Source organism: Rhinolophus sinicus, linkage group LG03 (genome assembly GCF_036562045.2).
Source record: "Rhinolophus sinicus isolate RSC01 linkage group LG03, ASM3656204v1, whole genome shotgun sequence".
Taxonomy (NCBI): Eukaryota; Metazoa; Chordata; class Mammalia; order Chiroptera; family Rhinolophidae; genus Rhinolophus; species Rhinolophus sinicus.
The window spans coordinates 168,878,116-168,901,415 of record NC_133753.1 but is presented as its reverse complement, the minus strand read 5'-3'; the positions used below and the strand labels follow the sequence as shown (position 1 = coordinate 168,901,415).

Sequence of the window (23,300 nt, the reverse complement as noted above, 5' to 3'; positions counted from 1 at the left end):
CGGTTTGGGTTTTCCATATGACTCATAATTCCTTCCGAAAGTGGAGTCGAATTCATAAAAGTGGTGGAGGTGTGGGGGCAGGCTGGGAGCCCCGTGGAGTCTTCATTACCTACATTCCCACTCAGCCCCGCGCGCAAGCGGCGGCCCGGGTGGGGAAATCCAGCCGGCGTCCGGGATGGCGGCTACTATTAAAGCCCCAGCGGTCCGGGCCGGGTGACTGGGCTGCCGGCGCGACGGGCACCGGAGGGTCTGCGGCGGGCGGCGCTGCAGCAGCCTGGGCACAACGGCCGCCGCCCGCGGGCGCGAGTGTGCGCGGGTGTGGAAGGCCGGCGTGCGGGCCGCGAGGGGTGTGCGCGCGGGAGGCGGAGCGGGGCTCGCCCCTCGCCGGCGCCCGCTGCCCCGCGGGTGATCTCTCTCGGGCCGTCTCGAGCACCCCCTGGCCCCTCACGGCCGTTGGTCCGGGCGGGGGAGGGAGAAAGTGAGACTTGGTGTCATCACCATCCATTGTCAGAAGGGGAGGAAATTGGAATCTAGCAGCGGCGAGCAGCAGCTGGGCGGTCACATCTGGGAATGCAAAGCCGACCCCCACCCCCTCCTCCACCTCCTCCTCCTCTCTCACCCAGGATCACTTCCGAAACCACTTCGCCTTCAGCCCCTGCCTCGGCCAGAGGTTTCATTTTTAACTGAATATTTACGAAAGCTGGAAGCGTGAGAGGGGGGTGGGGTGGGGTGGAAATAGCGGCTGCTTCTTTTCCAGGGACTGATTTAATGGGGATGTGTTCAAGGCAAGAGCGAATTCAGAAGGATATCGACGTCGTGATCCAGAAGTCCAGAGCCGAGAAGGACTGCTCGTTTGCAGGTGAGTTCTCGCCTTTCCTGAGCCTCGGACCCAGCGCCAGCTTCATCTGCTCGCCCGCCGCCCCCCTTCCCAGTTTTCTGATCGCGAGGCGTGCGGCTGGGGGTTGGGGGTGGGTCGCACGACCCCATTCCGGGATTTATTTGGCAACAGCTGCTGCATCGAGAGCAGGAACCAAAAGGGGGAGGGGGCGCCAGCCTCTCCCCTTCTCCCTCCCCCACCCCAGTCTGGGGCAGCCACCGGCTTTGGGGGCAGAACGCGGGTGGTCCGAGCGGGGCTCTAGGCGGAGGGGCCTTGCGGTGTATTTCTAGAGCCCCGTGGATGCCCGGAGCGTCCAAGCCCGCCTCCGGGGTTTCAGCAGCAGCGACCGAGCGGGGCGGGTAGGACCCGCCGGGTTTGCGCAATGGGAAGAGCGGCGGCGGCCGAGAATGGAGTCCGCTGCGCTGCGCTCGCCGGCTGCGCCCGGCGCTGAGGGCCCTTGAGGGGGCAGCGCTGGGCCGATCTCCGGTTCCTTCAGCTCCGTGTAGTCCCCTCCGACTAACAGTGCGTTGCCCCGGAAAGAGAAGGGATTCCTGGGGTTCCCAAGGCGCCCAACGCCTCTGCCTGGGGGTCGCCTTTCGTCCATTTTGCTCCCTTGGGACAGGGATCGGATTTTGCTTTCGCAGCCTGGAGCTCGGTTGGGGCCGCTTCCGGCCGCCGAGACCGGGAAATTCCCGCCGTTGCCATGGCACCCGGCACTTGTTGCGGGGGGCGGCCTCCAGCGGCACCCGGCCGGGGGTGCGCAGCATCCCCTCCAGCGCGGCGCAGAGAGGGGACCTCACTGCTCTCTAAGCCCTCGCCTCCCACCCAGCCAGGTCGCCTCTTGGCTCCACCAAACAGGGGGCCCCAGTTTTGATCAGGGTTGAAAGTCCACTCAAGGTGTAGCTTTTAACAGGACTTTCTGTTTCAGATTTCAGATACTCAGACTCCACCTTTACTTTCACCTACGTTGGCGGCCCCAAAAGGTATTTGTGTGTATAGAGTTGCTTCATTTCCTGTTCACACGCTTGTGTTTCCTTTGTTCTTAGTGTGTTCCGTGTTTGGTTTTTTTGGTTGTTGCTTTTAGTTTTTATTTTTTACTCTTGTTGTTCTTTAGCCCCATCCTAAAGCCTGAGGTCTCTCGTTTTTAAATAGCAGAGGGGGAATAAATGTTTGATTCAGGCGTTCCTAAGATCTCACTACAGGCAATGAGCAGAACTCTTGCACTCTTCATGTTAAAGCTGTTCCCCAGCAGTAGCTTGCTCTTGAGACGTTTGGGGTTTGATATAGGCAAGCGGGTGCAAAACTGGAATGTTGGGTACGAAGTGAAATGCATAAAAAACAAAAGATGTGACACAAGTAATAATTTTCCTGGTGAGTTGGCGCTGCATGTTTCCATGTATTCTGAAGGTTGACATAAATATGCAGTCTGCCAATTCTCCATACTTTTTTTTTTTTTTAAGGAGTGGTATTTTGGTTTTAACATTTAGTTGTAGGAAAGCATTTGGAAGTTTTGTGTAACTGGAGCATATAACTTGTTTCTTGGGGGGGAAGAATGACAGATGCATAAATTAATACTAAATTGTTAACAGTGTGAAAGAAGTGCAAATCCAATTTTGTATTTAGGAGGGAAAGTTAAAATGAAAGGTAGCCATTAAAATATGCCTTTGCCGTCTTCACTTGCTAGTTGGGATTTTTCTCCCTGTTTGCCCTTTGGTGACACCGTGGCTTAAAAAAGCAGTGGCTACATAGGAGAACTGTCAGAGATTTAGCCTTGTTGTTGGGACTTGACGTTCAATATCATTTGATCCCATTCCAAAATATCTCTTAGCTAATGGAAACATTTATGAACATATAAATTACAAAATAAGCTTTCGTCTGTAAATATATTTTAAAAAGCTTGGAATTAATGTGAATCTTTAAAATGCTTAGGATCTGTGCTATAATCTACATCTCAAAAAAGCTTTAATTAAAAGTTGATCAGGTTTCCCATATGTACAATTTGCTGAAGCTTCACAATTAGTATATTGATTTGATTTACTAGTTGAAAATATAACATATATAATATGTACTTATTGGGAGAGAATAAAATTACAGCAATTTTTAGTTTACTGTAGTACCATCATCTTTGTAATTATGACTAAAAAGAATAATTAGAGGAGATTCAACTAAATTTACGCTGCTCTTACACTTACTATCCAGAGAATGTTGCTGTATGACTAATACCCGCTTGGGTGATCTTAACAGTTACAGTACAGGCATACCTTGGAGATATTGTGGGTTTGGTTCCAGATCACCACAATCAAGTGAGTTACATGAATGTTGGTTTCCTGGTGCATATAAAATTTATGCTTATACTAGAGTGTAATCTATTAAGTGCAATAGCATTATGTTTTAAAAATAATGTACCTACCTAATTAAAACGTACTTTATTGCTAAAATATGTTAACCGTTATCTGAGCCTTCAGTGAGTCCGTATCCTGTTGCTGATGGAAGGTCTTACCTTCCATTTGTAAAAAAACAAACAAAACAAGGCTGTGAAGCACAATAAAGTGAAGAGCAATGAAACAAACAAGGTATGCCTGTATGTTTTGTATTGAAAACATTGCGTAGGCAATCAGGTAGATATTTGAGCTGTTTTGGTTGTCCATCTAGTGAGAGGTGTGAACAGGAAAGCCCTGGGTAAGCTTTTCAACTGACTGGTTTTATTATTTTCAAAAAGATACACGAGTTCTTTTGGCCTCAGTTTACTTATCTATACAAGGAGAGAGTGAACCATACACTTAATATCTTTAATATTTGTTAGTAGATACAGTGGTGAGATTCTTTATCAGCAAATTATTGAACTAGTGTTAACTTAGCAAAAGGTGGAGAACAGAAGGCCAGGGGGTTGGGATGAATAAGTAACGAATGAGATAACATCAGTTTTCACTGTAAGAGCTACTCTACTCAGTCCAGAGTTGTTCTTAAAGTAAGAGATGTTTACTTTTCTGTGTAATCCTATTAAGGGATAGTGTTTTCTTTTGTCCCTGATTTAAATACCTGGGCATTGTGCTGCTAAGGTGAAACAGCCTGCTAAAGAAGAAAAATAACGGGTACAACTCTTGCTTTGATTTCTTTTGTCTTCTCAAAAGCTTATTCTACAAAACAATATAGAACAGGTTGTTTATTAGTATAGTAATAATGATCCCTTTAATGATAATTCCTTTATAGATTTGTAGCTCATAGAGAAGACATTTTTTTCTGAAAATAAAACAATACTGTTTTCATTAACTACGTTAGGCTATGATATTATGTATTTCTCATTGCGACGTGTCAATCGGGCATTTAAAATTAAAATAATCTGCCCTCTTTTGATTTAACATGCTTATTAACTTAAAATATTCAATTAAAAATATTCAATTAACAGTGTCATTTCAGGTAAATTCGACTTCACCATTAAAAAAACTGGTGGAGAGATAGTACATGATTATCTTGAATTATGATTAACTCTCATTTCATCTAAACCATTGAAATATATTTCAAGAATAATTTTCAATTCAAGTTGTAGATAAAACTTAATATAACGTTTCCTTTCTGACACCCTCCAAGAATGAGTTACACTTTGTTCTAAAGGTAGAAGTTGATCTTACAAGTTACTATTCAAAAAAAGAAATATAATATTGGGAATTTTTTTTCCATGTGCTGTGTTTTTGTGTTTTTGTGGATAAGAGGAAATGCCATGAGGTGACTTTGTCAGGGCTGGCCAGTGGCCTAGTAAATTGGCCTTTTGTTGGGAAGTCATCAGAGGGACAAAGTACCTGTTAAGATTTGCTATTCTGACTTTCGGTGAGGAATGAGGGGTTGCAGATGGTCAGCTGGAAAACTGAGTTCATCGAGTTTTCCCTAATGGAAAGAGGTTCATGGAATTATTATTATCATCCTCACTTTGGGATGTGCAAACTGAGGCTCAGAGAGTTTAAGAATCATGCTCACGTTTACTCACTTAAATGAGAAAGCTGCCATGTAAACCCTGCTCTGTCACACACCTGAAACCCGTGCTCATTCCTCTCCGTGAGCCTTCCTAGCCTCTTTGAGCATGGAAACACTTTAACATCAAAAAATTATGCAGAGGATTACTTGAGAGTGGTTGTTGTAGTGTCTTTTGATTGAGAAATAATGAGAAAGGAAGTGTTAAATGTTATGAATTTGATTATTAATACCACCTACATGTGCTTGAAAACTGGTGGTATATGTGCCGCACGATTAATTCATTTTAGCAATGGTCCTTAAAATAGCACTGATTCCTGGACTACTTGGAATAACTCCTACCCAGTGCCACTTCCCAGTTTCAGGAGTGTGCCCAGAACTATAAACCAGGGGCCTTAAATGCTTAAATGTACACAATTTGTAAGTTTATGCAAAAGTCATTCCTTCCTGTACTTTGTCATGCTTGTGATCTCCTGCCTTGTTATTTCTTCCTTATTGATTGGCAGTAAACTCCTTAAGACCACAAAGGTTGAGGGTTCTGGTCTTTCATCTGACATGCAGTTCATGTCAGGCATGCAGTTAATGGCAGAAGGAGTGAGTGGCGTCAGCTGTGGAGAGGGGATGGAAAGACAGGTTGGGGCCAGTGCTTAGCAAAGACAAGGAGAGCAAGGGGAGCCCCATGGGCCTGGCCATGGACCTCTGGGGTTTCCTGATTGTGAGTTTCCAACAAGTATTGTGAAGATATATATCACTGAGGCTTTTAAAATACACAAGTAGTAATTGTTTATTGTAAAAATTAGAAAAAAAGTAAATAAAAACGTGATTTCTCTATCTTCCATTATATTAGAATTTTTCCAGAATTTTTATGTCTATATGTATATAAAATACATGTGTCCAAATATTGTATTATATTCTTTTGAGACTTCACGGTTTTTCACCCAAGAATATAACAATGTCTTTCTTTTAGACAGGATATGAGAATAAAGAAATGTTTATTACTTTGGGAGTTCTCCAATCAAGGGGTGTGACATTGTGTAAGAAATCTAGTATTTGTTAGAAATTATTAATAAATTAGCAAGTTAATATTTGGCAGAATGTTCGGAGTTGCCTGCATATGTACACCCTTTATTGTAGGAAAAGACACCCTTTCATGTGGTCATGGGTAAGATGGCATCTTTTGAAGTACACTCTGTTTTAGGAGTTTCTGTCCATATAAATGTTTCGGAGCATGCTACATCCTCCTTCAAGGCGTTTGTACGTGCTGCCTGGAACACTCATCTGCATCCTGTACTGCTACTTCTCCCCCCTTAATCCTAGTCAGCCTTCATTGTCGAGGTCTTGGCTGAGCCAAATTCCCTTCTGAGAAGCCTTTCCTGGCAATCCTCTCCCCTGTAATATCTGGTAGGTATTTCTAAAACCGTGCTGTCACTATGTATTGTTAGCACCTGTTCACTTGACCATCTGTCTGAAGGTGAGCTTCTTGGAGGCAGGGTCTGTCATATTCATTGTCTCGCCAGCCCCTCGCTCGCTGCTAGTACAATATATTCTCTCAATAAGTAGATGTAAAATGAATTACTAAATGAATGCTAAAAGGTCTTCTGGCAAATGAGAAGCAATTTCCTAACCAAATGACCAGGTATAAAGATATTGAAATACTTCAAAAAGCCCCCAATCTGTTGCTGTCACTTGCAGTGGAATTTCTTATGAATCTAGAGCGCCAAAAGTTCCCTAGCAAGTTATAAGTCCTGTTCTCTGGGGAACACACCCACATGATTTCTGGGTATAGACAAATAATGCAATCGTTTAGGATAATAGGGAGTTTTTGGGACTGGCACCCTGGTGAGTTTGGACTCTAAAAATATTTAATTCAGTTTTAAAAATCAACAGCACTCTGGTGATCAAGCAGATTTTTTGTTGGGGGGGTCCTTAATCCACCTGGGCTCCCCAATGTGTAATTTCCTAAATCATGGGATGCCACGGAGAGAAACAATCTACTTGATTGCTAAAGTGCATTTGTTTTTTCTTTTGTTTTTTTCACTTTCTTAGAAAGGAGAAGTGCTCACGCGTGCAGGAATGGGGTAGTTGGGAGGTTGAAATAGTCCCATCATCTCAGAAAGAGTCATCAGTTTTCATTATAACAGAAGTACATCCTCATTCTAGAAATCCTGAAATATGCAATTATTTTGAAACCATCAAGTGCTCCTTAAAGGTTTCAGAATGAAAAGAACGATCGTTTGTTTTAAATTAAAAATTAGCCTGTTCGTCTTGGCAATGGGGACTTGCTCATCATAATTTTGTGTTATATCAGTTATTATCCGAAATAATGACTTTCAAAAAAAAAACAAAACATGTGTTTAGAGCTCTGGGAACCTGCCTCACAAGCTGTGGTGACTGGTGGAAGAATGTGAGAAAACTGAATGAGTGATTTCTGGGCTTTCATATTCCTTTCTAAATTACAGCTGCGCTGGCTCTTTTTTATTCCGTATAAAATTTTCTTTGAAAAAGGTTTCATTGTTAAATGCTTTTAAAACCGCTGACCTAAAATAACCATTAGTTTAACAAATATAATTTATGGGAGCTTCTGTATTAAAAACATGTTTAAACTATTTATTTCATGGATTAAGAAATTGCTACCGATCATGTTTATTGGACATACTCTCTTCTGTAGTTTTTGTGTACTTGACATCCCGCATTTGCAATGGAGATGAGTGGGTATTTTGTCAGCTATTTTACATTTAATAGCTAAAGAAACTGAGTCTTGGGTAATTTAAGTAACTCACAGTAAGAAGCAGAGTAGGGATATATTACAGTGTAAGTCTGTTTATGTGCGCTTTTAAGGGGCATTGGTTGAACTGGCATGACTGGAATGGTTGGAAATGTTTGGGGATTGGGAGGGAGTGCTGGTGAGATGTCTGCCAGGGGCCGTACTGAAAACCTGGTTGGCAAGCAGGATGCCCGAGCCCAATGCTAAGCATTAATAGTCAGAAAATTGTGTACATTGGCTGTGGAATCCTTATGCAAATATTGGGTCAATCCGTTTAAATTTCCTATCATTTCTCTCTGCAGCATTAAGCAAAAAACATAGATTTCATCAGTCCTAGACATATTTTGTAATTGTCTGCACGATTTGCTTTTGGATAGACGGTGTTGTAGTACATAAATCTTGCTTTAAGGGAGCTGCCACTTAGTATGGAATTTTAGTCAAGTTATTGACATCTAATCTTTCTCTTTATCATTCTCTAAATTTCTGAAATCTCATCTTCCATGTGTCCCAGGAAAGACTAATAAGAAATATGTTTTTATTAATAAGAATAGGCATTCCTATTTTATTGTGACATAATTTAGGTTTTCTGTTCAGTTGTCTCACTTAAATGCCGGACACTTCACTTCGACATATCAAAATAACGCATCATTTCCTCTTTATTATTTTTTTATTTTTTTTTATTTTTTGCATCGTTTCCTCTTTAAAAGAAGCTTCTCTTACCAGCCTTTCCCTGGTCAGCATCACATCGTTTGAGCCAGTTGGGGACCACAGTGTTCAGGTTTCATGTGTCCCACCCTCTTTTTCACCTGTTTTGAAGCTCCACTGACTTGTTGAAATCATTGTGGATGTCTTCGTCCCTCCCTGTGTCAACACTTGACTTACGTCTATCACTTTAACCCAGTGTCTTAAAATTCTTGATTAACAGCGTCTCACCTATCCAGTTCACTTATATCTGAACTCTTTGAGCATGAATTTAATCAAAGCATTTATCTGCTCAGAAGCCTTCAAATGTGACCATAGTTTTCTCCGTATCAATTTTAAACCCTTATTCTTGGCTTTCAAGAGCCATCTCTCCCACCCTTTTATTTATATTTCTCAGGCTTCTGGACCAACGTACTGCTGTTGAGTGACCTCCTCTCTCCCCTCAACAGCAGTTTATTAATTTAGTGCATTAAGCATACACAGCTGTTCAAGGTTTATTGATTGATAACATTGTGTCGCATAATACACTTGGTTTTGGATATCAAGATCATGGTTTTTATTATCATGAAGACCAGTTCATTTAATCTTTTCTTTGACCACAAGTGGCATCTCTGTGAAAATAGATGATGTATTTATGCTCAAGAAGAGGAAAGAGTGAGACCATGAGTAAATAAAGTGAGAATGAGAAGACAAAATGAAATCTGAGGAGGATAGGGTTAGAATATAAATAGATTATACCCAGTCCATTATAGAATAACAACAATAAATCTCTAGTGTAATTTATTTGCATATCAGTGACATCCTAGTTTGTGGCTGACACCTTCTTGGTATTAAACAGAGGATGCCAAATCATTCAATGTTACATTTAAAAGGGAAACTTCCACTTAAACCTCTGTGCAGTCAGATTAGTTTTCCCTGTACAGAAATTAGTAGACAGCCAGCTGCTCACTGACTTCCCCCACGGTGGTTTCTTTCTGAACATTTTGAAATGTAGATTGCATAGCCTAATGGCCTGTCAGTGTTTTTAGGATTTGACAGCCAACTCTGAAGTGCTGTGTTTATTTTGAATTTTCGTCATTGTTTTGCTTACAAAACAAGTAAAGGTTATTATTATCCAAGAATCAATTATAGGATATTTTTGTACTTGATGTATAGGTTTGAGCCAGAGACTAACATAACTACTTTACGTTTGTTGGGCTTTCATATCTATGAAGAAAAAAAATCAGGCAAAATTGGGGAAAAAAACAAAAATGCTATTAAGGACAGAGCTGTGTTAAAGAGAGAATAAGTCAAATTTAGAAAAAAATCACCAAAAAAATCAATATTCTGTTTAAAGACAACTCTAGTTCCTAGCAGAGTGCTTAGAATGTAGTGAATATTTCCTGGTATTTCTTAAATGACGTAATATTTTTCCTACACTATGTGATAGAATTTCTCCAACTGTTTAATTAGATGTTAGGTATGTGGCCAAATATGTCTGGTAAATGCTTAGTTAAACAATATTAAACAAATTTAATGGTTGGCTTTTAGAGCCTTTTGTATATTAGTGTGCATTATGCATATCCAAGAGGTGAATGAAGTATTCACGGTTTTTCAGATTTATTTGATTACAGATCTGGAACATTTTGAGAGAGTTGTTTTGTGGAAAACACTGGCAAACTCTGAGTCTTATTCATTAAAAATTGTTCTGAGTAAACAGTACACTGTAGTAGAAATGGAAATTGCTGATTCACATTGAGCCCTGAAGAATTCATTTTCAGTAATTTTTGTAGAACTTGCTTTATGACAAAGAAAGCTCCAGTGAAAGGCATTTGGCATGTCACGCCACTAACTTTTTACGTGAGGATGTATTTCTCTGGGTCTCTCACTCAGTCTTCTGTTGTGTTGAATCCATTTATGATAAGGGCTCTCCACTATGCTTATTCATCAAAGACCCGAAATTAACAGGGGCCTCTTTGGTTCACGATTAGAAATCAGTCTCATAAGGAAGGGTTAGAGATAGATAATGATTCTGTGAAGCAGACGTACTCATTATGTTCTCTTAAATTCTGTCACTTTGACTGCTGTGGAGATTAGGGAGCAATCTTTGGTGGAGTATACTTTTGGAGAAGTTCGTTGTGAGGACTATCTGGACTTACCTAAATGTTTCATTTCTTTGATAAATTACGTTTAAAAATATCAATGAGGGTATCTGTTTTGTAAAATCATTGTCCTCCCAATGACCAAATGAGAAATTGACTGAAGGAGTTTTAAAACATTTCTCAGATTTTTTTCAACATTAGTCTGGAAGCAAACTACCCCCCTTTTTAGGCAGTGTCAGTCATTAAACTTGACTAGCCACATGTTACTTTAGGTCACATGTGAATGGAGAATGAAACCTTTGCTTTAAAATGCCCTCCTGTGGACCCGAGGCCAGATAGGTATATATTTTTAATGGCTCATGTTAATGGTAAGACGTATTCCTGTATGGATGCTCCATAGCTTTTGTGCTTCAGAGAAACCCGTGGAACCTCACAGGTACTGAGAATCTAGTCAATTTTAGGTTTCTTATTTGGAAGTCAGTGTGCAGAATCTTAACTGAGTGAATTTGTATTATGATAATACATTTGTCAATCTGTATGTATCTGTGTCATTGATCTTCTTAACAACAAAATTAGATATTGGCATGTGAGAGACCTAAGCAGAATGCTAAAATCTGCTTCATGGGTGAAAGCTGATGCAATCGTCATTTCTCATTAAAAGCTAGATAAAAAAGAAAAAAAAAATAGGCCCTCCAACTGAAGAGCAGTCATTACTGTATTATTACCACAGAGTTTGATAGGATTTCTTAGTGAATGGTCGAATTCATTTTTAGTTACCTAAGAAAGAAGTTTGAATAATTCACTGTGAGCCAAATTCTCAATTCTTTTTGGAACAGTCCATCTTTATAGGAAAACCAGCCTAGAATGGTGAGTTCAGAGTTTTAATTAAGTGATTTCAATGAGGGTTACATATTCTTGGCTGAATTTGGCCTCAAAATGATGAAACTTGGGCCAAGAAAGACTTTAAACTTAATATTTTGAAATCATACTAGTTTGATTTAATGAGAGCTTTCTGTGTTGATTTCCTGTGTCATTAATTTAAAATATGCAGTATTCTTAATTCTTGATGTCCAATTTACACAAAATCCTTTCCTGCTATAGGTAATTGGCAGGGAAAAATCTACTTAGGGCAGTAGTTTTCACAAAAGGTTTTTTAAAACAGAAATGTTGACATTTCCAGCCTTTAGGGTACATTCTGGGAAATGTTACATTTCAAAAGTACTTTGAAATCAAAATGCAGGTGCTTAACTCTACACACTTATTAGAATGGCCAAAACCCAGAACACTGACACCACCAAATGCTGATGAGGACGTGGAGCATAGGAACTCGCATTTATTGCTGATGGGAATGCAAAGTGTATGGACAGCCAATTTGGAAGACAGTTTGGGCAGTCTTCCAAAACATAGATGTTCCAAGCATACATGTTCCAAAGCTAAATATACTCTGATGACATAGTTCAGCAATCATGCTCATTGGTATTTACCCAAAGGAGTTGAAAACTTATATCCACACAAATCCTGCATATAATGTTTATAGCAATTTTAGTTTTATTCAAAATATGCCAAAACCTGGGAGCCACCAAGATGTCCTTCAGGATGTGAATGGATAACTGGTACATCCAGACAATGGAATATTATGCAGCACTGAAAATAAATGAGCTATCAAGCCCTGAAAAGATACGGAGGAAACTTAAATGCATATCACTTAAGTGGAAGAAGCAATCTCAAAAGTCCACATACTGTCTGATTTCAACTATATGACATTCTGAAAAAGTCAAAAACTACGGAGACAGTTGGTCATTGGTTGCCAGGGGTTGCGGTGAGTGAAGGATAAATAGGCAGAACACAGAGGATTTCAGGTGAAACTATTCTGCATCACACTGTAATGAGTGGATACATGACATTATACATTTGTCCAACACCACAGAATCTACAACAACAAGAGTGAACCCTACGTTGAACTATGGGCTCTGCGTGATAAATATGTGTCAGTGTAGGTTCATCATCAGTACCAAATGTACCACTCTGGTTGGGGATGTTGATAGTGGGGAGGCTCTGCATATGTGGGGTTAGAAGGTCTATGAGAAATCTCTGAACATTCTGCTCAATTTTGCTGTGAAGCTAAAACTGCTCTAAAAAGGTCTTTAAAAAACGGAGAGAAAAAAACAGGTACTTGCAAGACTTTTTCAACCTCTAGATAAAGATTCTGATCTATAGAAAGTTTAAGGACTTCTCAAATTGAAGAGCCTTGGCGCAAAACTAAACTGGGTAACCTATATTATGGTTTTAGCATGTAGCTAATTATAAGGAAATCATAGTTTTAAATTTGAAATCTATCAATTTTATTCAAATGTAGATTATAAAACTATACTAAATAATCAGTAGTTATCCAGTATTTCAAGAAATGCTATTAACTATTACAAAAATTCTGTTCCTACCTAATTTCCTAGTTACCACAGAAACACAGTATTTAATAATACCAGTGCACTTCTCAAATAAAACAAAGTAAGATTTGGTGCTGTCAGGTGTTTCTGTGGCTGAATACTGAGCTTAAATATAAAACATTTGAAACATTGCTCTTTTGCACACGAACTTACATGCACAAACCTGCAAAACATATTGCAATTATAATGCATTTTAAGCTTTCCCCCCCTAAACATAAAAAGATTACATTCCAAAATATATTTGCAGACATTAAGAAAATAATAACATACCTGTTTCTCTCTCTCTCTCTCCCATAACCACATAATTCTCAAAGATGGAAGCATTGAGAATTAGTTAACCCTAGATTTTTTTTTTAAGGTGGGGAGCAATAGGTAGGCAAAGGACAAGATAATTTTTAAAAATTTCTATGACCACATTGTTGCTTTTAGAACCACCACAGACATACGTAAAATTCTTAATGCAAAGAAGTTAGACTATTTACAGATTAATTATAGTCTAAACATTTTTCAGGGTTTATGAAATTGCATTTTATAGTTTCCAAAGGACATATCGCAAATGTTGATTATGTTACAAGGTTATTTTAAAAATTCTTTATAACCCATAACATATCTTGTGTAGCAGAATGGACAGATTGATTTAGATTCCTTTTAACTAACTAATCATGGTTTAACTTCCCTGAGTCTAGGTTTTATCATGTGTGAATTGCAGTGATAATATTGCAGGATTTTCAGGATTCAATTAATGATTATATACTTGGAAGGGGTCTTGAAGACTATGCTTAGGCTTGTTGGTTCTCTAGAAGGAGTCAACAGCACTCAGAAAGCTGTTATACTCACAGTTATACTTTATTATAACAAATGAATACAGATTAAAATCAGCAAAAGGCACAGGCTCGTTGAACAAAGTCCAGGATAAACCAGGTACAAGTTTCCAACTGTCTTGTCAGTAGAATCACATGGATACATTTAATTTCCCAGCAATGGTGTATGAGAACACATGCAAACTGTTGCCAACAGGGGAAGCTCACATGAGTCTTGGTGTCCAGCGTTTTTATTTGGGGATAGTCATATATGTGTGCTACACCTTTGTGACTGAACTCAGCTACTCAGGCTCTGGCTTCCCAGAGCAAACACAGGTGTTCAGTATAAACTGTCTGAGCAAGTTGGCATGAACATTTGTTAGCATAAACTATCTGAGCAAGTTGGTGCAGTGTGGCCCAGGACCTTAGGCGTATAAAGTCACTCTTACCAGGCTCAGAGCTCATTTCCTAGGAACTGGCCAAGGGCCAGTCTTGAAGACAGGCCTTTCTTGGGAATGTGCAGGGTTTGAGTAACCAAGGCCTGAATTAACCCATTCCTGCACATATGCTGACAGTGTCCAGCACGGACCTGACAAAGAAGGCAGGACTTGATAGTATTCATAACACTAGCCTGTTCTCGGTCCTGCAGTCTGGATGCCATGAGCAAGTAGAGTGAAGGGGGAAAAAAATGCCCCTTTTTTGGTAGGACAGCTGCCCTGATTGATTTAGAAATACAAATTTTACTCAATTTAAAAATATATTAATTTACAAGATGCACTGTCATTGAATAACAACTTTTTATAAAAACTATATTAAATGTACACAAAAGTAAAAAAACAAACAGTAGCATGCATTCAGTCATATAATTGCATGTTATCCTTTTTTTTCAGTGTTGTAAAGTCCAAGTCTAAAACCTTGGTTATTTTTAGTCTAAAGATTCTCCAGACTCACTTTTGGCCGTTATCAGATCACCATAGCATTCCAATGATACTGATTTCTTCCCCCATGTTCTGGGTTCCTGATGTTCACCTATGATTTTAGAACAGTTAGGATTTTTTTGAAAAATTAAGGTTTTTGTCTTTCTTGTTTGTTTAACCTTATATTCTTTTCCCTTTAATTGAATTGTGTAATATTGAAAGTAAGTAGTTTCCCTGGAAAGTCAGCTGAAACGTGTTTCAGGGCCGTGATGAGAGCCCTTCTGTTGGCAGGTCCCTCTCATTGTACTGGCCTCACACATCCTTCAAAAGTTTTGTATATTCTGATACTTTTGGCAGTTTCTACCAACTCTTCTTGCGTTGTCTGACATGTAACAACCATCTCCACTGGAAAAAGAAAGACTTTTTTTTTCATGGCAGCATCACAGCTTTACCCAACAGGCAAGTAAGTGGTGAATACAATGCAAGTGATGACACAGGGGTGAAACATGTGAAGTGAAATATTCTTTTAAGGGCTAAAATCTCACTTTTGCTGACACGGGCAGATAAATGTCACAAGGTCCTCCTGAGTATTGGTTAGGAAGTTTACGTTGATATACAGTAGTCTCTTCTTACCTGCAGGGGATATGGTCCCAGACCTCCAGTGGATGTCTGAAATCATGAATAGTCATAAACCCTATATACACTGTATTTTTCTTTTTTTTTTTTTTGCACATACACATTTGAGGTCTGACCAAAAAAACTAGCACAAATTTCTTTTTCTTTCACAATTTCATGGATAGAAGATTTGTTCTTGCTGTAGATCTTAGCAATCTCAGCATACAGTTTTCTTTCTTTCTTTATTAAGTTGAGAACTTAAACCTTTTCACTTAAAGGAAGCACTTTACAGCTTCTCTTTGGCATATCTGAATTGCCAGCATCACTACTATCATGCTTGGCGGACATTATTAAGTAAAATAAGGGTTACTTGAACACAAGCACTGTGATACTGCGACAGCTGATCTGACAACCAACACACATACTGAGGGCTTACGGGTGGGGAGTGTGTAAGGCACGGGTATGCTGGGTAAAGGGATGATTCACATCCCATGCTGGACAGAGCAGGATGACACGAGATTTCATCAAACTACTCAGAATTGTTTATTTCTGGAATTTTCCATTTAATATTTTCAGACTACAGTTTACCATTGGTAACTGAAACCGTGGATGGGGGTCGGGGGAACTACTGTATTGTATTAGGACATAAGTTAAAACCATGAGTTTTATAATTAAGAAAGTTCAATAACTGAACAAAGACTTACTAAACAACTAACATGGGATATTAGTTGAAAGAAGAGCAACTAATATGGGCCAGACAAATATTACTAATTCCTACTTCTAAATTACCCTCATATTTTTGACCAAGCCGTTTCTCATTTACCCTATGTCAAATCTTGAGAAGCTGTTGGAAGGAAAAGGTGGCTGGAACAACTTTAAACATTCCCGTAGCCTGGACTGCCTTAACATTTACATTTTTAATTAAAGTGTCAGTGGGATCATTTAAATTAATTTTAAGCAGTGTAATAAAGGGAAAGTTTTTCAGATTCTGTGGGAGAGGGTATTTTGGGACTGGATATTCATCATTAGGCATGCCACTTCTGCAGGCTTCATTACTCTGGGTCAATTCCCTTTATTATTATTTTTCACAGCTCCCTCCCTTCTACTTCTCATACCCTACACGTTCTCTACAAGCTTCTGGTGTTTTTTTTTTCTTTTTTCACTGTGATTGTTATGGCTGTTGGAGTTGCTACAGCAAGCAAGGTGTAGAAGGGAAATGGGAAGAGTGAATGAGCATAGAAGTCATTTATAAACCATCTCTCTGTTCTTACTGCTCTTCCTCTCACTCTGTGTCTATTTCTCTCTGTGTGCATGTCTAGTTACAATATATATTTTATATGCACACATCTACAATTTTTATAGAGCAACTATTATCAGTTAACTTGGGGAAATGGATTATTTTTAAGGCAATACCAATAGACAACTCTGTTTCCCCCCCCCCAACCCCCAAAACTTAGGTGTATTGATTCCGTACACTCAGTAAAGAAAAACATCATTGTCTCATAAAGTATGTTTTACTTTTATATATTTTTCATATGCCAGTAACTCAGGCTTACCCTTTTAAGGTGTTAGTCTCAACGTGACGTTGGAAGCCATACAAAGACAAAATTATAAAATCAGAGTTAAATAAAAAAGTAAAATCTTGATATATTGGACAGATCCATTAACCCTGTATACTTTGTTAGGACCTGAGGGCATGCATGATTTTCATAAAAGCTGTGCATTGCCAATCAAACAAACAAAGCAAAAATTATTTTAGGTATCCTACTTGAAAAAGCACATGAATACCTTAAGTGTATTAGAAATTTTGCAAATCTTTAAAATTCTATAAAATGCTGAGTTTTTCTTATTTCATGAATTCAAAAGGTAGACCTTAGTTTTCTTAAAAATTAATTTACAGATAATTTCCCTAATACAACGTGAGTTCTTTGTTTCTTTCATTCATTCTTTCTTTTCTTCCTTCCTTCCTTCCTTCCTTCCTTCCTTCCTTCCTTCCTTCCTTCCTTCCTTCCTTCCTTCCGTGTTGGTTTATTAATTTGAAACAGGGACATCAAAGGATTTTGCACAATAAATCACCTTATTTTACCTCTATAATCCAGCCATATCCATGTCTGTTCAATTTATCTGCATGTTGTCTGTACTTCTGATTTTGTGTGCATACAGAATGAATTTTACAGTTATAATCCACTGAATATATATTTTAGGGTTTTACTTTCTTTTTTTCTTTTACACTGTATTTATTTATTTTGATAATATTTTACATTAATTTCAGGTATACTGGAACAGCATACTGTTTAGACAATCCTGTAATTTAAGAAGTGATCCCCCGGACAAGTACCCATTTAGCACTATGCGTAACCACATTATTGACTATATTCTCTATGCTTTACTTTACATCCCCATGATTATTTTTTAACTACCAACTTGTACTTTTTAATCCTTTCACCTTTTTCACACTGCCCCTAATCCCCCTCCCGTCTATTACCCCGATAAGTCTAGTACCCATCTTACACTATATATACAAGTAGTTATTGCAATATTATCAACTATATTCCTTATGCTATACCTCACAGCCTCATGACTACCCTGTTTCCCCGAAAATAAGACCTAGCTGGAATCAGCTCTTTGCTGTAAAGACCTAGCCAGACAATCAGCTCTAATGCGTCTTTTGGAGCAAAAAATAATATAAGTCTGTTATATTATAGTCGATAATATAAGTCTCTTATATTATTTTTTGCTCCAAAAGATGCATTAGAGCTGATTGTCTGGCTAGGTCTTATTTTCTGGGAAACACGGTAGTCTGTAACAACCAATTTGTACTTCTTAATCCCTTCCCCTTTTTCACTCACCCTCAAACCCCCTCCCATTGGCAACCATCAAAATGTTCTCTGTATCTGTGAGTTTGTTTCTGTTTTATTTGTTTATTTTGTTCTTTAAATTCCACATATAAGCAAAATCACATTGCATCTGTCTTTCTCTGTCTGACATACTCAGCACAATACCCTCCAGGTCCATCCATCCATGCCACCACAGATGGGAAGAACCTATTCTCTTCCATGGCCAAACGATATTCCATTGTATACGTACTGTACCACCTACTCTTTATCCATTCATCCATTGATGGACACCCAGGTTGCCTCCACATCTTGGCCATTGTAAACAATGCTGCAATGAACATATGGATGTACACATATGTTCCCTCAAAGTAGCGCTTTGAATTTCTTCGGAAATATACCCAGAAGTGGGATTGATTACTGGGTCCTTCTTTGTCTCTTGTTATAGCCTTTGTTTTAAAGTCTTTTTTGTCCGGTATAAGTATTGCTACCTCAGCTATTTTTTTGTTTTGTGTTTTGTTTTTGTTTCCATTTTCATGAAATATCTTTTTCCCATCTTTTTACTTTCAGTATGTGTGTGCCTTTCAGTCTGAAATGAGTCTCTTGCAGGCAGCATATGTAAGGGTGGTGTTCTTTTTCCATTCAGCCACCCTGTCTTTGGATTGGAACATTTAATCCATTTACATTTAAAGTAATTGTTGATAGGTATGTAGCTGTTGACATTTTATTCATATTTTTTATTTATTTATTTATTTTGTCTTATAGTCCCTCTAACATTCCTTGCAGTACTGGCTTGATGGTGAGGAACTCCTTTAGCTTTTTTTTTGTCTGGGAAGCTCTTTATCTTTCCTTTGATTTTAAAAGACAACTTTGCTGGGTAGAGTAATATTGGTTGTAGGTCCTTGCTTTTCATCTCTTTGAATAATTCCTCCCAGTCCCTGCTGGCCTGCAAAGTTTCTGTTGAGAAATCAGCTGACAATCTTATGGGATCTCCCTTGTAGGTAATTAACTGCTTTTCTCTTACCGCTTTTAAGATTCTCTCTTTGTCTTTAACCTTTGGCATTTTAATTATGATGTGTCTTGGTGTAGACCTCTTTGGGTTCATATTGTTTGGGGCTCTCTGGGCTTCCTGGACTTCTATATCTATTTCCTTCACCACGTTAGGGAAGTTTCCCATCTTCATTATAAAATAGGTTTTCAATTGTTCTTTCTCTTCTCCTTCTGGTACTCCTATGATGCAAATGTTGGTATGCTTGATGTTGTCCCAGAGGCCCCTTAAACTCTCCTCATTGTTTTCAGATTCCTTTTGCTGTACTGATTGTGTGTTTTCTGCCACCTTATCTTCTAAATCACTGATTTGATCCTCCTTCATCTAATCTGTTGATTTCCTGTAATATATTCTTCATTTCAGCTCTTGTATTCTTTATTTCTGACTGTTTCTTTTTTATGTTTTCTCTCTCCATTTTTATGTTTCCTATCTCCTTGTTGATGTTCTCCCTGATATCGTTGAGCATCCTAATAACCAGTGTTTGGAACTCTGCATCTGGTAGACTGCTTATCTGTTATGTTTAGTTAATTTTCTGGAGTCTCCATTTTGTTTAGTTCTTTTTCTGGCGCTTTGTTCTGTTCTTTTATTTGGGAAACGTTTCTTTGTCTCCCTTTTTGTCTACCTCCCTGTGTTTGTTTCTATGTATTAGGTAGTTCTGCTATACTTAGTAGAGTGGCCTTATGTAGTAAATGTCCTGTGGGGCCAAGTGGTGCAGTCTCCCTGGTCATCAGAGCTGGGTGCTCCAGTTGTGTCCCTTTTATGGGTTGTGTGTGCCCTCCTGTTGTAGCTGAGTCTTGGTTGCAGTGGGAGGTACTGACCCTCAGGCTGATTGGTTGTAAGGAGTGGCCGGGACTACAGTGCAGGAGCTGTGGTACAAGGGCTGACCCTACAGAGCAGGGTTTGCTTTAGCGGGGCTCTGGTGCCTGCCTAGTCTGCCCTTTGGGTGTGTTGTTTTTGGAGGTGACCAGGTGATGCTCAGCTTGGTCTGAAGCTGGCCACCAGGTGTGCCAGCCCTGGGGCCTCATGGGAGGGAGACCACTGCAGGCCCAGTGTAGCCACAGCCTGTGTTCTGCCTAGGGCTACGTGGTATGAGCCACAAAGCAATCTGAAAATGGCCACCACCTGCATTGGGCTTAGAGGTGCCTTGAGAGGCCAATCTGTGAACCTAGGCTGGCTGTTGCTCGTGCCGGGCTTAGGGATGCTCAGCCAGAGGTACGGGACATGCTGAAGCCAGATGCTTCTTCTTTGGGTTTTGTGAACCTTTAAGAGATTTTAGAAAAGTCCGCAGCATGAGCTAAAACACGTTGTTTGTATGGAAGAGCCACTGAAAGTGGCTTGGGTGTACTTGAAAGTTGGGTGAGGCGGGGTCTCTGGGAATCACTAGGCGGGACAGAGGAAAAGCCTATTTGATGGAGACTCAGATGTGGTGTCTGCCTGCATCTGCTCATAGGGATGGGGGAGGGCTTAGGAAATAGTCGCTTCCGTCAGCTTCTCCACCCTGGAGACAGCTGCCCCTCTAGATCTCGCTGTGAAGCCAGACAGTTCAGTTCCCTACCATATGTCTCTGGCACTCTTTGAGCCGCTTACCTGAGCTGGAGCTCAGCAAGAATTAGTCCGTCAGTGAGTAAGTCTTTGTGTGGGAGCCCTTTAAGAGGAGCGCCTGGGACTCCAGCTGCCCTCTATCTCGCTCAGCCATAGTCTCCACTGGGTTTCACAACCAGAAGTTATGGGGACTTCTCTCCTGGGCACTGAAACCCTGGGCTGAGAAGCCTGGCATGAGACTGGGACCCTTTGCTCCTGGGAGGGGGTGGGGGGACTGTGTAGCCGAGATATCCCTTTGATTTTTAAAGGTCACACATGGGTGTGGGACCAGTCCGTTTTGTGTCACTGCCCCTCCTACCAGTCCGGAGGTAGCTTCTTCTGTATGTTGCTGGTTGTAGGGCTTTGATTCAGCTAGATTTCAGGGGATTTTCAATGATGGTTATTCTGTAGTTTAGTTGTAATTGATGTGATCCTGAGAGGTGGTGAGCACAGCATTTACCTACTCCGCCATCTTGACTGGAAATTTCATTACTTTTCTTTCATTATAAGAATCTTCTAAGTCAGGGTTTTGCAACGTTTTCCTGACTCCACAAGGCTTGAGATTAGGCCCAGCAGTGTGCTCCAGTCTCGTCCCCAATTCGCCAAGTGAGTTTTAGTTTCAACTAAAAAGACTATGTATTTATTACTATAGATATAGGAATAGGAGAATCCTTAATTTATCTACTCCAATTAGAAAATAATACTTTTCTCTTAAATTTAAATAAGAATTTAGTGATTTAAATAACTTTTTATTTAAAAAAATTGTTTCAGTAAAATGCAGTTGAGCAATTGAGATTTGTTTCCCCAATATATGCAAGCTTTTTTTTTTTTTTGGCTTAAAATTAAGTGAGTTTGGCCTTGGATCCAGTTCATTCATTCTTGAAGGTCTATTGGTTGATAAGGTAAAAGCCATTTAATCTTCCTGGATGTGGATAGTCACTTTTAAGCATCTTTTAGATACCTTTTACTTAAAATGAGAGTGATTAGCATTGGGAAGCTGAAAAGGAGAGATGACAAACATTCCCCTTTGATATCTGTTGCAAGAAGTTTACATAATCTTTATTCTTACAGCCCTAAATTGTCTTAAGAGCTTCATGTAAAATTTAATTCCAATTTTAACTAGCTGTGAAGCAGTTAATCCAAAATAAAATTAAAGGCCTTGCTTTGAAGTTGTAGAGGAGACTAAAGAATCAGAACAGGGTTTCTTTCAACCTAAAATTGTCTAAGCATCTGTGAGGCAAGGACTAAGTAAAAAAGCAAACTTATTAGTGTGATCATTAAGGGGAAACTATACCCGTGGCTACTGTGACCTGGTAAAGGAACATTCTAACCCTGACACACTCACTTTTGGTCTCTGTCTTCCCACACTTTGTTCTTTTCCAATTTGATGTCATTGGAAACCAAGTAACCAAGCCTGTTCAAATCCTGTTTAAAATGGCACAGTCTGTGTCGAGGACCTGAGGAAACATAAGGACATAGCCTTGTGACATATTTTTTGATACTTTAAAACTAATGTGTATGCTTTGTTGTTTTCTGTGCTTAATTTTATGGTTATTATTTCATATCCTTTGACTTAGATCTTTGGTTGCAAAGCAGTGTAAATGTTGCACATGGTACCCATTTGTCATATTGGCCAATATAGATGGTTGGCATTTTTCGGTTTGATGAAGGCTTTGACATTAGAAACTTGATTTCCCAATTATCTATACATTTTCTACTTCTGACTGACAAAAATCTAGATCTGAGCTGAGCATAACCGAATATATAGGGGGGAGAGGGGCGGTTAACATTGGATGCTACTTCCTTTGCTTGTAAATTGTTCATTGGACTTGCATATGAATAAAAAGGTTTTCTACCAAGAATATAAGAGTAACATTTTGCTTAACTGAATTTTAATTGAAATCATTTGGGCTTACTTATAGTTATGTTTTCAGTTTATGTGTTAATATTCTACTTACTGGAGAGAAAGTACAGAATAGTATTCAATGTAATAACCACCTTGTTATTGCAGAAATGTAGAAATATGGCAGTTTAAATATCAGATGTCTGAAGTTAAAAAAGCCAGTGTCCCATGACACAGAGCTACTCTATGCTTGTTTATGTCCCTTTAGCGTTTCCCTTATGAAATTAAGCCTAGAAGCCTCGTACTATTTTAAATTTTCAAAATTAGGTCATGTAAACGTTGTGTCAGACTTCCAATTCATAAACAGTGTCCTCCTGAACAGTGAAGTTAGGATCTGTCTGTATGCTACTACTTGTTTAGCTGTGGATTAGAAGTGAACATAGAGTGATAATGGTATTCTCAAATGTTAGTTAACTGTTTTTCTGTGATCTCTTATGTACAAGTGTGATAACTTCTGTCTTTCCTTCCTGAAGTAATATTGGAAAATGTGGTCTGATAAGTGTGAGTACATTTGGGGAAGGCAAGATAAAATGCTTTAGATCGGGACTGACCTGAAAAAGACTTGGTCCCAGTATTTGTGGTTTTGAAGAGGAGAGACTGAAAAGGAATTTGAAAAGTCACGGGATGGCAGAGAGAACAGATTAGCAGCAACACTCAATCCCAGGGATGTATTTTGAAGAGATTGAGGAGAGTTCCTGTGGTGAATGCAGCAGGGTCTCAAACTGAAAAGCCACCCACCTAGGAAATGATTTAAATACCCTGGTCCTA

At 39.5% G+C, this 23,300-nt stretch overlaps 1 protein-coding gene across 1 annotated transcript in view; it reads left to right on the top strand.

Annotated features, from left to right (window-relative positions):
- The first annotated feature begins 428 nt into the window (after window positions 1-428).
- PARP8 (poly(ADP-ribose) polymerase family member 8) overlaps window positions 429-23,300 on the top strand; it is a 166,458-nt gene continuing 143,586 nt past the window's right edge. Inside the window, exons 1-3 of the mRNA XM_019736227.2 lie at window positions 429-670; window positions 758-859; window positions 1,806-1,860. Of these exons, the coding sequence (XP_019591786.1) occupies window positions 571-670; window positions 758-859; window positions 1,806-1,860 (257 nt within the window). The 5' untranslated portion in view covers window positions 429-570. The remainder of the gene's footprint in view (window positions 671-757; window positions 860-1,805; window positions 1,861-23,300) is intronic.